The following is a 14,590-nucleotide window of genomic DNA, read 5'->3' as shown; positions in this document are numbered from 1 at the left end:
TAACAACATCCACATCATAGTGTTATCAGAAGTAAAGACAGCGAGCAAGGGAGAGAACCTCTTTGAGGAATTAATGACAGAAAACTACCCTTTCCTGGTGAAGGAAAACGTCATATAAGTTCAGGAAGAACAGAGAGTCCCCAAGATAAACACAAAGAGACTCACACCAAGAGACATCATAATTAAAATGGCCAAGATTAAGCACAAAGTGAGAATCTTAAATGCAGCAAGAGAGAAACAGTCAGTTCCCATAAAGCTGTCAGCTGATCTCTCCACAGAAACATGTCAGGCCAGAAGGGCTTGGCATGAAGCACACAAAGTAATGAAAAGCAAGAACTTGCAACCAAGACCGCTCTATCCAGCAGGCCAAATGAAGAGTTCCCCAGCAAAAGAAGACTAAAGGAGTTAACATCAAACCAGAAATGCAAGAAGTGCTAAAGGGACAGTTTTAAGACATAGAGAAAGAGGAACATAGCCTTTTAAAAAATGGCAATAAATAAGTCCTTATCAATAATAACTATAAATGTAAATGGATGAAATGCTCTAATCGCAAGACATAGTGTGACAGAAAGGATAAGAATATATATGCTGTGTACAAGAGACCCACACCAGAACAAAAGATACACACAGGTTGAAAGTGAAGGGATGGAAAAAAATAGTCCATGAGAACAGGAAACAAACCCACCACTGGTATAGTAATACTTATTGCTCTATTTTCCTTCACCAGGCAAGGATAGTTTTCTGTCATTAATTCTTCAGATAGGTTCTCTCCTTTGCTCACGTTCTTTACTTCTGGTACCCTTATTACAAGTATACATAAACACTGTTGGGGGTGATGCATTACAGAGAGAATAAATCTATTCAGTAATATAGTACCTGTCACAACACAGTTTGTAAGTAGCATTCTTAGAAATGTTCTAGTTATGAGTAGTTATATACTTCAACATGCATTAAAGAATCAGATTACTTACATTCACTTAGGCTGGGGCTGCTAACAATAGGAACACGCCTTTACGGGGAAGGTGTGGTCCCAGTGAATACGGTTTGCAAGTATCGTTCTTAGAAAGGTCTTCATTAAATTGTTCTTTACATAATATTCGCTGATATAACTATTTTAAATTTTAACATAAAATTTTAAATTTATGTTTTTAGTATTCTTAGAAATATGTTTTTTAAGAGATCATAATTACTTCACTATATTCATTACAGAATGAGGGTCACTTTCATTCTTGACTTTTAAGACTGTTCTCAAATGGTTTGCAGGTAGCATTCTTAGAAGAATCCTTATAACAAGTGTTGTTTTCTCTTGTTAATCCTCACCCGAGGATATTTTTCCATTGATGTTTAGAGAGAGTGGAAGGTGGGGATGGGGGGCAAATAGAAACATTGATGTTAGAGAAACACATTGATTGGTTGCTCCAGGCAGGGCTGGGGATTGAGCGTGCAACCTAGGTACGTTCCCTTGACCAGAATCAAACCTAGGACTCTTCAGTCTGCAGACCTATGCTTTATTCACTGAGCCAAACCCGTTAGGGCTGTAACAAGTGTTCTTAAACACTTTATGAATTTCAGAACTTATTTTCTTTTCTGGGGGGAATTAGCAAAGGATGGTCACCCTCCCAACTGCTCTCCCCTGCAGGCCTGGTCCCTCCCAACTGCCCTCCCCTGCAGGCCTGAGTTTCCCTCCAACTACCCTCCGCTGCAGGCCTGGTCCCCCCCAACTGCCCTCCCCTGCAGGCTTGGTCCCTCCCAACTGCCCTCCTCTGCAGGCCTGATCACCCACAACTGCCCTCCCCTGCTGGTCATCTTGTGGCAGTCATCTTTGATCACATGGGGGCAGCCATCTTGTGTGTTGGAGTGATGGTCAATTTGCATATTACCTCTTTATGATATGGGATTACTGAAATTATTACAGATGTTCCCAATTTAACCACCATTGCCCACCTCACCACCAGTACTCACCTCCCTTGCCTTCACCAAACTGTTGTCTGTGTCCATGGGCTATGCACATATGTTCTTCAGCTGATCTCTTCAGCTTCTTTTATTGAGTCCACCCCCACCCCCCCATGTCAGGTCTGTCAGTCTGTTCCATGTACACATGCCTCTGGATATATTTTGTTAATTAGACTTCACATATAAGAGACTATATGGTATTTCTTTTTCTCTGATTGGCTGATTTCCTCTAGCATAATAATCTTGAGGTCCATGCATGCCAACACAAAGAATAACAGTTCCTTCTTTTTACGGCCGTGTACTGTTCCATAGGGTAAATGTACCACGGCCTTTTTATCCACTCATCTACTGAAGGGCTATTTCCAGACCTTGACTAGTGTAAATAACATTACTATGAACACTGTGGTGCATATATTCTTTCTGATTGATGTTTTGGGATTCTTAGGATGTATTCCCAGAAGTGGGATCACTGGATTAAAAGAAAGTTCCATTTTTAATCTTTTGAGGAAAATTCCTACTGTTTTCCATAGTGGCTACACCAGTCTGCATGGGCACCAGCAGTGCACCAGCACTTTTCTCCATTCCTCGTCAGCACATGTTGGTTGTTGATTTATTGATAGTAGCCGTTCTGACAGGTGTGAGGTAATACCTCATTGTGGTTTTAATTTGTATCTCTCTGATGATGAGTGACTTTGAGCATTTTTTCATGTCTATTGGTCATCTGTATATCCTCTTTGGAGAAATGTCTATTCCGGTCCTTTGCCCATTTTTTAATTGTTTTGTTTGTCTTCCTGGTGTTAAGTTGTATGAGTTCTTCATATATTTTGGAAATGAGCCCCTTATCCGATGTATCATTTGTGAATATGTTCTCCCATACAGTGAGTTCTCTTTTCACTTTGTTGATGGTTTCTTTTGCTGTGCAGAAGCTTTTTATTTGATGTAGTCTCATTTCTTTATTTTCCCTTTTGTTTCTCTTGCCCTAGGAGATGTATCAGCAGGCATATTGGTACAAGAGATGTCTGGGGTTTACTGCCTATGTTTTCTTCAAGATTTTTTATGTATTTCTTGTGTGTGGTGTAAGTTGGTGGTCTAATTTAATTTTTTTGCTTGTACCTATCCAATTTTCCTATCACCATTTTACTGTCTTTACTCCACTGCATGCTCTGGCCTCCTTTGTTAAATATTAACTGACTATGATGGCATGGTTTGATTTCTGAGGGTCTCTGATCTGTTCCATTGATCAGCATGCTTTTTCTGTGCCAGTACCAAGCTGTTTTTATTATAATAGCTTTGTAGAATAGTTTGATATCCAGTATTGTGATCCCTACAACTTTGTTCTTCTTTTTCAAGATTACTGAGGCTATTCACGTGTGTGTGTTTTTTATTTGTTTGTTTTTTGTTTGTTTGGGGTTTTTTGGTCCCATATAAATTTTTGGACAGTTAGTTCTAGATCTGTGAAATATGCCATTGTTATTTTTTAAGGCATTGCGTTGAATCTATACATTGCTTTGGGTAGTGTGGCCATTTTAACTATGTTAATTCTTCCAATCCATGAACATAGTATATGCTATTATTTGTTTGTATCATTCTCTCTTTCTTTCTTCAATATCCTATGGTTTTCCAAGGACAGGTCTTTTACCTCCTTGGTTAACTTTATTCCTAGGTATCTTATTATTCTTTGCTGCAACAGTAAAAGAGATTTTTTTTTAGTATCTCTTTCTGAGAGTTCATTATTGGTGTATAAAAATGTCATTGATTTCTGGATATTAATTTTGTACTCTGCTACTTTGCCAAAAACATTTTTTAGATCTAATAGTTTTTTGGTGGAGTCTTTAGGGTTTTCTATGTACAATATCGTATCATCTGCAAATAATTACCCTTTTACTTTCTCTTTTCCAATTTAAATGCCTTTATTTTTTTCTTCTTGTTGGAATTCTGTGACTAGGTCTTCCAATACTATGCTGAATAAAAGTGGTGATAGTAGACATTCCTGTCTTGTTCCCGATCTTAACAGAAACACTTTTAGTTTTTGCCAGTTGAGTATGATGTTGGCTGTAGGTTTGTCATATATGGCCTTCATTATGTTGATGTATGATCCCTCCATCCCCACTTTGCTGAGATTTTTTTTATTCATAAATAGTTGTTGTATTTTGTTGAATGATTTCTCTGCATCTATTGATAAGATCATGTGATATTTATCCTTCATTTTGTTTATGTGACATATCACATTTATTGATTTGGTAATATTGCATCATCTTTGCATCTATGGAATAAATACCACTAGGTCATGATGTATGATCTTTTAAATGTATTGCTAGATTTGGTTTACTATTATTTTCTTGAGGATTTTAGCATCTTTGTTCATTAGGGATATTGGCCTATAATTTTCTTCCTTTGTAGTATCTTTATCTGGTGTTGGAATTAGGATAATGCTGGCCTTCTAAAAAGAGTTTGGAAGTGTTCCTTCTTCTTGAATTTTTTTTTGACATTTTATTCCTTTTTAAATATGTCCCTTTAACATATTTTGTAATACTAGTTATGTGGCAGTGAACTTTTAAAAATAATTTTCTTGTCTGGGTAGCTCTTTATCTCACCTTCATATATAAATTATAGTCTTGTTTGGTAGAATAGCCTTCATTGTAGGTTTTTGTTGTTGTTTTTACTTTGGTTATTTTGTGCCAATCCTTTCTGCTCTGCAAATTTTTTGTTGAGAAATAAGCTGACATTGTATTGGAGCTTCCTTGTACATAACTGCTTTGCTCTGCTGCTTTTAAGATTCTCTTTTATCTTTATTTTTTGGCATTTTAATTATGATTTGTGTTGGTCTGAGTTGTTTAGGATTTTATGTTTGGGACACTCTGTGCTCCCTGAAATTGTATGTGTATTTCCTTCACCAGATTAGAAAAATTTTCCATTATTATGTTTTCAAATAGGTTTTGATGTCTTTCTTCTCTTTCTAGTACCTCTGTGATACAAATGTTGGTATGCTTGATGTTGTCCTAGAAGTTTCTTAATCAATCCTTATTTATTTGATTCTTTTTTTCTTTTTGCTGTTCAGATGGGATGTGTTTTTTTTTCCTTTGTCTTTCTAAACTGATTTGAACCTCTGCCTCATTTGGCCTACTGTTGACTCATGTTCTTCATTTCAGTTATTGTGTTCTTCATTACTCATTGGCTTGTTTTTATATTTTATATTTTCATTTTTATGTTTATTCTCTGTTGAAGTTCTCAGTGGGTTCATCTCTCTTCCCCTAAGTTCATTGAGCATCCTTATAACCGGTGTTTTGAACTCTGCACCTGTTAGATTGCTTGTCTCCATTTTGTTAAGTTCATTTTCTGGAGTTTTTTTTCCATTTGGGGCATAGTTCTTTCTCTCCTTATTTATGCTGCCTCTCTGTATTAGGTTGACCTGCTACATTTCCTGCTCTTTGAAGATTGGCCTTATGTGGTACGTTTCAAGCGGGGCCGAGTGGTACAGCCTCCCTGTCACCTGGTTGGGTTCTCTAGGTCTTTCCTTTGTGTGGGTTGTGTGCCCTTGGTTGTAGTTGAGTCTTTATTGCTGTTGTGATGTCAGTGGGAGGGGTTGACCCTGAGTCTGACAGGCAGTGAGGAATGTCTGTGGCTATAGCAGATGAGCTGTTGTGCAGGGACTGGCCCGTGGAGTGGAATTTGTTTTAGCGGGGCTCTGCTCCTGCTGAACCTGCCTTTAGGGTTTGGCATTTGTGGGCTGATTGGGTGGTCCTTTGTTTTGTTCTGAACCTGGCCACCAGGTATATTGCTTCTGGGGCCTTTGTGGGGGCGGGGGGATGCTCTGGTTCGGGCCAAGGTCAGCCACTGCCTGTGTCCTGCCCAGGGCTACCTGGTAGGAGGTACAAAGTGATCTGCAGAAGGTTGCCACCTGTGCTTGGCTTGGAGGCACCTGGGAGAGGCTAAGTAGAGAACTGATCCAGCTTCCACTAGTTTCTTGCTTAAGGCAGCTTAGCAAGTGGTAATGGGCCTGCTGGGGCCAGATGCGACTTGTTTGGTATTTTTGAACTTTAGAGATATTTCAGGAACATGCACACTGCGACCTGAGGTGACCAGTCTGTTTGGGAATGAGGTTGGAGCAGGAACGTGATTTTGGTCAGTCAGGATTCAGGGAATCACCAGGGAAGGGTGATTGGTGTTAAGTAGTTTAGTGGATAGCTTAGATATGGTGCCCATTGAGCTTCAGGCTGGGTGTGGGGAGGACTCAACAAAGGAACAATGATGTCCACCAGCACTTCTGTCCTTGTATTGAGCCGCCCTAACCCCTGCCCCTCCAGCCCTCACCCTAAAATTAATAAATCCAGCCCCTTGCCTCCATATGTCCCTGGCACTTTTCATGCTGCTTCCCCAGTGCTGGAGATCAGAACAAATTGTGTTTAAAAGTGAGTCTGTGCATAGGTCTCCAACAGCCCTTCATCTCACTCACTGCCATCCCCACAGTTAGAAGTTGTGGGGTCTGGCTCTGAAGCCTTAGGCCGGGGAGCCTGGTGTGGGGCTGGGACTGCTTGCTCCTCAGGTGTTCTCCACAGCTGAGAGAGCACTCCCATTTCTTAACTCCACAACGTGGATGTGGGGCCTGTTCAGACCAGGTCTCTGCCTCTCCCACAAGTCTCCAGTGGCTTCTTCTTTATACCCTTAGTTCTAGGAGTTCTGTTCAGCTACTCTTCAGGTGGTTCTCAATGATAGGTCTTCTATAATTTTGTTGTAATTTTGATGCAGCAATGGGAGCAGATGAGTATAGCAATGACCTACTCCACCATAGTGAAGGGAAGTCTGTTTGCTTTCATTTTTTTTTTCCATTTTATTTTTTATTTATTTATTTATTTGTTTTTTAAATCTTTATTGTTCAGATTATTACATTTGTTCCTCTTTTTCCCCCCATGACTCCCCTAGTTCCCGCCCCACCCTCCGCCCTCACTCCCCACCCACTGTCCTCATCCATAGGTGCACGATTTTTGTCCAGTCTCTTCCCGCATCTCCCACACCCCTTTCCCCCCCAAGAATAGTCCAATCCCTTTCTATGTCCCTGATTCTATTATGATCACCAGATTATTTATTCACTTGATTCTTAGATTCACTTGTTGATAGATGCATGTTTGTTGTTCATAATTTGTTTCTTTACCTTTTTCTTCTTCTTCCTCTTCTTAAAGGATACCTTTCAGCATTTCATATAATCCTGGTTTGGTGGTGATGAACTCCTTTAGCTTTTCCTCATCTGTGAAGCTCTTTATCTGACCTTTAGTTCTGAATGATAGCTTTGCTGGATAAAGTAATCTTGGTTGTAGGTTCTTGGTATTCATCACTTTGAATATTTCTTGCCACTCCCTTCTGGCCTGCAAAGTTTCTGTTGAGAAATCAGCTGACAGTCGTATGGGTATTCCCTTGTAGGTAACTGAGTTTCTTTCTCTTGCTGTTTTTAAGATTCTCTCTTTGTCTTTTGCTCTTGGCATTTTAATTATGATGTGTCTTGGTGTGGTCCTCTTTGGATTCCTTTTGTTTGGGGTTCTCTGCGCTTCCTGGACCTGTAAGTCTATTTCTTTCACCAGGTGGGGGAAGTTTTCTGTCATTATTTCTTCAAATAGGTTTTCAATATCTTGCTCTCTCTCTTCTTCTGGCACCCCTATAATTCTGATGTTGGTACGCTTGAAGCTGTCCCAGAGGCTCCTTACACTATCTTCGTATTTTTGGATTCTTTTTTCATTTTGCTTTTCCGGTTGGGTGTTTTTGCTTCTTCGCATTTCAAATCATTGACTTGATTCTTGCACTCCTCTGGTCTGCTGTTGGGAGTCTGTATAATATTCTTTATTTCAGTCGGTGTATGCTTAGTTTCTAGTTGGTTCTTTATCATAGCATCGAGGGTCTCATTAGATTTCTTGTAGATCTCATTAAGTTTATCGGCGGCTTCTAGACAGTTCTTGAGAGCCCTTAAAAGTGTGGTTCTGAACTCTCTATCTTCCATTGACAATTTTGTCCTGTTTCTTTGTCTCTGCATTTTTTATGCTTTCTTGGTGCACCCCCTAGTGGTCTTTGTGTGCAGTTTTGTTGTAGTTAAGCCTTGATTGTTGTCGTTGATACTGGGGGGATTTGACCTCCAGGCCAATTGGCTGTGAGAATCAGCTGTGTCTGCAGTGGGAAAACTTCTGTCCTCTGGGGAGGTGCTAATCTAGCCTTTGCCTGAGGCTATCCGGCAAATGACTCTGTGCAGGGCTTGGGCGGGGCGGGTCGCACAGGATCAAACAGGGCAGGCGGAGCGAGCATTTATGGCTGCTCTCAGTTCCATCCCTAGGGGCTCTGCCTCTCAGAGTCCCAGCAACCACTGCAAACCTCGGAGAGAAAGCTGCCTTCGAGTTCCGACCAAAGCCAGACAGTCCGGCTTCTCCCGTTTGAGTCTGGGTCCCTAGAGACTCGCCCGGCTCTGGAGCTCAGAGTCTGAAGCTCCCTCCCGATTGAAAACAACAACCGCGCCCTCTGCCGCCAGCCTGCTCCGCGAGCACTCCGCACCTGAGAATTTCACTTCAGCACTGCGCCTCCTCTGAGTCTGGGTGTGATATTCTCTTTCCTCCTACTTGTAGAATTTCCACTCAGCCAGCCTTCCTGTGGTTCTGGATGATGTCCGTTCCGTCTTTTAGGTGTAATTTGAATTGGTTGTTTGAGGCAGCAATCTCCGGCGTTAACCTATGCCGCCATCTTGGTTCTCCTGTTTGATTTCATTTTTAATTTATCTTTGGTGTCAAAATTATAAGAATGATTTGGTTTATAGAGCAATGTAACGGATATGAAGTCTTTTAAATCTAGATTATTTTTAAAATTTAGGCTGAGGAAAAGAGGAGCTGTATCTTGAGTAGATTTATCACACAGATACTCTTGAATATAATTTTGTTCAGGAAAGTAGATTAAGAAAACACTTACCACTTTGTCAATTTTCTGATGTTGACATAGTTTCTGGATATTATAGTATTCTTCACAGTTATCATGAAACTTTTACCTTCTTGTCATGTATACAGATAGTTAAATTGTATATATAGGAACATACGACTTGAGCTGAATATGGTGATTTCTTACTTCTTCAACTCACTAACTGATGAGGATACTTATGTATTGGTATATATGTGTCTGTGTATAATATGCACATACATATTAGAAATCTGAAACAGTTTTATTAGCCTGTGGACTAGATGGACTGCTGTTTCCAATAAAATGATGTATTATACTACCAACACCAAATTTAATAAACAAGAAAAAATTGAGACACTTTTAGGAAAGGGTTTACATTCAAGCACCTGAGTTTTCATCAGTGTGATTCATCATCTTGCACCCCCATGTGGTAAGGCGAGGCTGTGCTGTCCTGATCACAAGCCACAATGGTTACTCCCTACCATACCTATGTATGCCACTCCCCTGCTCTCCAGCTGTCAGTCCTTTGCTTCCCGCTTCCCACCGTGTTTGTAATTCCCACAGCTGGCCCATTGGAAGAAGAGCGGTTTGGTTTCCCTTCATTCAGCGGAGTTTCTTGCCTGACCTGGCCTCTCTCGCTCTTCAGGGAACTTTCTCTCGTGTCTGCCACTTTGGAAGAGCGAAAGGAAGATCAGTACCTGAAAATGACTGTGTGCTTGGAGACAGAGAACAAACGGTAGGTTGTGGGAAACCGTGAAGAGAAGAAAACTTAAGGACATTCTCCCGTGTTCATCAGGGTGAATCTAGAGGGAACCTGGTGGGCCTACACCCTTAGCCCCAACTCCAGAAGGGCTGCCTGCTTTTGCTAACAGGACATTTACTGAGATTTCACATATATTGCTCTATTTCCTCTTCACAGAAGCCTTGAAAGGTAAATAAGACAAACATGATACCCTTGGCTAGTAAGTAAACAGAGACTTACAGAATTTGAGCAGGTTGCCTGAGCCATACAAGTGAGCAATATCAGACCTAGTAGCTTCTGTGGCCTGAATATTTCCCAAAATTCTATATAATAAAAGTGCAATATGCAAATTGACTGAACTGCAGAACAACCAGTTGGCAGGGGGTGGGGCTGGCAAGCAGGTGGTGCCAGGCCAGCCAAGGCTCATGCCAGTGGGCAGAGGGAGGGAACGGTGATGGGCTTGGGGGACCAGCAATGGTGGAGAGGCTATGGGGGGGCTGGCACTGTCCCCTAATCAGCCTGTCTGGTTGCCTCCGCAGAGGGAGGCCAGGTGGCAGCAGTGGCAGGGTGATGGGGGTGGCGCCGTCCCCTAATCGCCCATCCGGTCACTTCCTACAGAGGGAGGCTGGATGGCAGCAGTGAGGTGATGGGGGCAGCACCATCCCCTGATTGGCCGGCCCGGTCACCTCTGCAGTAGGACATCTCCTAAGGATTCCTGGACCGTGAGAGGGAGAAGGCCGGGCTGAGGGACCCTCAACCCCAGTGCATGAATTTTCGTGCACTGGGCCTCTAGTTTTATTATAAAAGTTTAAGACATATAGTGAGGTTGAAAGAATTTTGCAGTGAACACCCTTACAAATACCACCTAGATCAGGGGTGGGCAAACTTTTTGACTCGAGGGCCACAATGGGTTCTTAAACTGGACCGGAGGGCCGGAACAAAAGCATGGATGGAGTGTTTGTGTGAACTAATATAAATTCAAAGTAAACATCATTACATAAAAGGGTACGGTCTTTTTTTTCAATAGTTTTATTCATTTCAGACGGGCCGGATCCAGCCCGCGGGCCGTAGTTTGCCCACGGCTGACCTAGATCCTGCCATTAATATGTTACCTTGCTTGCTTATCACATGTCCAAAATTCGTCTCTCAGTGTGATCAAAATTTAAGGTTCTGTTTATCATCACATCATACTATCATACTGTTCCACAAACATTCTGATTATTTCTCATACCAAGTCTTTTTCAACAAAAACACATTTATAAATTTCCTTTAAAAGCATTTCAGCTCTGTAAAATATTTAAAACAGCTAAAGTTTTAGAGTGCCTATGTGTATTTCCAAGTAGGTGGGTCTCTTGGTAGTAAAATAAACAGATCATTGGGTATTTAAAAAAGAGAAAATTAATTTAATTCCTGAGTGAAACCTGATGTCCATTTTGAGGAGTCTCCTCTTTGCTAGGAAAAGGCAGAGGTAACAGATGACGGTGAAACATGCAGAGGGTGGCCCTGGCTCTGATGCTGGTCACGTGGAATTGCAGCCGTGTCCACTGTTAGGGTCTGTCCCCTGCGTTCAGAGGTAAAGGTAGCTCAGGGTGCTGCAGGAGTGCAGGGAACAGGCAACTGGAGAGGTCAGATCATGCTTCTTAGAGGAGGAGGTGCTGTGCTCCATCGTGGAGTGGGAATCAGACAGGAAGCAAGAGCTGACTCGCATTGCAAAGCATTGGGTGAAGGTTGGGCAGATGGCAAATACCACAGTTGTTAAATTCATATAATACTCTCCACCTCACAAATGGCATTTTTAATTTCACCACCATCACCACCACAACGTAGGTAAAGATGTGTACTCGTTATTTACTTTTACCGTTAGGAAGTTGAAGTGGAGGAAACATCCTGACATTTTGTATCCCCTCAAATTCTAAGGCTGTGTGTTACATGGAGGGGTCTGAGAAATTGTCTTAGGTAGATTAAAATATTTGGAGTATCTCAAGTGGTTTTTGTCTGGTGTTAAAGCAGTTAATAAGGAGCCTTGATATTCATCTTTATCATCACATTCTGGAATGTTTGTAAAGGCTGTATCATGAGTTTTAAAGCTAGCCACAGGCTGACACTAATATCATGTCACTTGTCATCTCTACCTCAATAAAGCAAACACAAAACAGAATCCTAAAAAACTAGCTATGAAATTAACTTTTTAAAATATATTTTTATTGATTTCAGAGAAGAAGAGAGAGATAGAAACATCATTGGTGAGAGAGAATCATTGGTCGGCTGCCTCCTGCACGCCCCCTACTGGGTATCGAGCCCGCAACCCAGGCATGTGCCCTTGAACAGAATCGAACCTGGGACACAGGCTGATGCTCTATCCACTGAGCCAAACCGGCTAAGGCTAAAGTTAACTTTTTAGAAGAATTTATACCAACTTTTTTATAGAGGTTATAATAATCATGTTTTTTTTTTCATTTGAGTCATAACCAAAAAAAATTTAATTGATAGATTTGAACACCTTACAAGTTTAGTAATTTAATTTAATTACTGTTTACTAAGAGTCTTTGCCTGACCTGAATGTGAACATCACATTTATGGGTTGGTGTTGATTCACACATGGATCATGTTAGTGGCTTCCAGAACAGGCAACTTGCTGAACTACAGTTCTTTAAGCAGATGGGTCCCTGCTTGGTTTACGGACCTTGTGGGTAGTGTGCTGTGTGAGGAAAGCCTTTTATCCTGTGCGTGCAGCTCTTGCTTCTGACTCTGCCTGGGAAGAATGCGTTGGGATCTGCGAGCCACTTTTCTCTTTTCCCCCCAGATCTTTTCTTAGTCTGCAGGCCAGATTTTGTAAGTAGCTATTTTTCCAGGCCTTGTCACTGCACACGAGAAGCCTCTGTCGGTTGTTTCCAGGTACAAATTGTTAAGTTGCGGCTATCTCCAAACAGCAGAGTGGCATGGAGCAGAGCCACAGCAGGAGATGGGGAGAATGGGAGGCATGATCTTCTAAGGCCACAACAGAAGAACTAGCAAGACAGGGATCGTTACTTGAAACCCTGTTGTACAATTGCTAGAATTCACTCATGTTTTTGTCCGGCATGTGCTGGTGTCAAAGTCTTCTTTGAGAAGGTAATGAAGGAATCCTTTCCCATAAAAATGCACATACGCATGGGAAGAATTTTCACAAAATCTCAGGTGGTTCGTGGATTGCCTGTAGTTCCTATCTGTCTCCCCTAGAGGGACCCATAAGACTCAGAGTAAAAACTCCTAAATAACAAAGTGGTGGTCACAAAAAGCACTGCATGAATTCCCCTGTCCGTGGCAAAATTAAAGGACTGTTTGGCACTAAAGTTGGAAATGATCACCCATGACCTTTGGGAGGCTGGTGGAGGTTGGGTTGCCACCTTAGCCACCTCGGGGAGCAGCAGCTGCAGGAAGGTGGCTACAAAACGAGGACCTGTTCCCGGGAGGCAGCAGGCAATCCCTGGTGCCTGTGTGTACTCTCTAACATCACGTTCTTTTGTTTTTGCAGCCCACTGACATGGATCGAGGAGAAAGGGCCTGGTCTAAAACGAAACCGGCATTTAAGCTTCCATTTCAAATCTGGGTCCCTAGAGAATGTGCCAAATGTAGGAGATAATAGGAATATTTTTCTGAAAGATCAGACTATATTTGTCCAGAAACTCTTGGGCCAGATTTCTGAAGTGGAACTGGCTGCTGAAAAGAAACGCATCCTGCACTGCTTGTGGCTCGCGGAAGAAATCCAGAAACGCTGTGGCTAAAAGAGAAAAGAAAGCAGCGGGCTCTTGCGACGTGAAACCATAGTTTGATGTTTATCGAGAGTTGATTTTACCTCTGTTCTTGCAATTAAACACGTCTTGGGGAAACAGGTTCGCTATTGTCGCTGGTTGTATGGCGCGTGGTATTGAGAGTAGAGGCACATGTGGTGGGGTGAGGAAAGAGCTCAGCTTGCTTACGCTGATCCAATGCTTTGTATGCCTGATTTCATTTACTCTCTCCAACCACCCTATGAGAAGGGGATTACCAGGCTTGTTTTCGTTAGTCTATTGGAAAGTCTTGCTTTTAACCCCACTTGGGCACTCCACCACTACAAAATAGTCCCATGAGCCTTAGTCCCTGCTTTCGGGCATTTTATTTTCTCACAAACGTTCACTAGTCGGCTATGCTAAGTACGCAGGTTTCTTAAAATGAATGAGAGGTAGCCACTGCCCCCAATAACTCACAGTGTCATAAAGGAACCAGTTACATAAACCGGTCATTGTAATGTAGTAGGTTCAATAAAAAAATATATATCCCTGGCCATCTGGAAAGGAGTTCAGGGAGATACTGACCATGAATAAGTCAGCTGTGTAAAGCTGAGAGCAGGGCCTTCCTGCAGGGAGCTCACATAAGGGAATGGAAGCAGCCTGGTGAGTGCCATGGGAACACTTACTGGAGGAGGGAGGCCTGAGAGGCAAGCCTTAGCCTGGAGGACCCTTTCACCAGGGGAAGGCACTGGCATGTTACTTATCAGGCAGTGCAGGTGCACTGAAAGGTGCCATTTAATAGGGGAGTGGCATGGTCAGTTGAGAGCCAACAGATATGCTTGTGCTTTCAGCCTTTGGCCCTGTCTGGACTTGTCCCTGATATTGAGTCAGACTCTGCTGAACTTGAGGACCAATCAAGTCCCAGGAAGCTGCTTTGTTTCATCAGAGGTCCTATTGCATTTTCTTCAAAGCTGGGTTTGCTTTCTTGCTTCTGTAAATCCTCCACCTTTTTTTTTGCCTCCTCCTCACTTGCCATTAATCAGTTCAAAGTCCTTGAGATTGTTAACGTAAAAAACCATTGAAACCTGTAAAGAATCTTTGTGAGTTTATTTGAGCCAAACTGTCGACATATGCCGGGAAGCAGAACCTCAATGAATTGAGATAGTGCTCCGGAGAATGGCAGGGTTACATCCGTATTTATACATGAAATTCATTGGTGACAGAT

General features: G+C 42.1%; 1 protein-coding gene across 4 annotated transcripts in view; it reads left to right on the top strand.

Annotated features, from left to right (window-relative positions):
• Window positions 1-13,488, top strand: part of BLVRA (biliverdin reductase A) — a 61,609-nt gene extending 48,121 nt beyond the window's left edge. For all 4 annotated transcript variants that reach the window (XM_036328937.1, XM_036328938.1, XM_036328939.1 and 1 more), the window contains 2 exons: window positions 9,439-9,610; window positions 13,131-13,488. In XM_036328937.1, coding sequence (XP_036184830.1) covers window positions 9,439-9,610; window positions 13,131-13,380 — 422 coding nt within the window. In that variant the 3' untranslated portion in view covers window positions 13,381-13,488. The remainder of the gene's footprint in view (window positions 1-9,438; window positions 9,611-13,130) is intronic.
• Window positions 13,489-14,590: the final 1,102 nt, after the last annotated feature.

Source organism: Myotis myotis, unplaced genomic scaffold, assembly GCF_014108235.1.
Source record: "Myotis myotis isolate mMyoMyo1 unplaced genomic scaffold, mMyoMyo1.p scaffold_m19_p_11, whole genome shotgun sequence".
In the NCBI taxonomy this organism is placed as follows: Eukaryota; Metazoa; Chordata; class Mammalia; order Chiroptera; family Vespertilionidae; genus Myotis; species Myotis myotis.
This window is presented reverse-complemented; position numbering and strand designations above follow the sequence as displayed.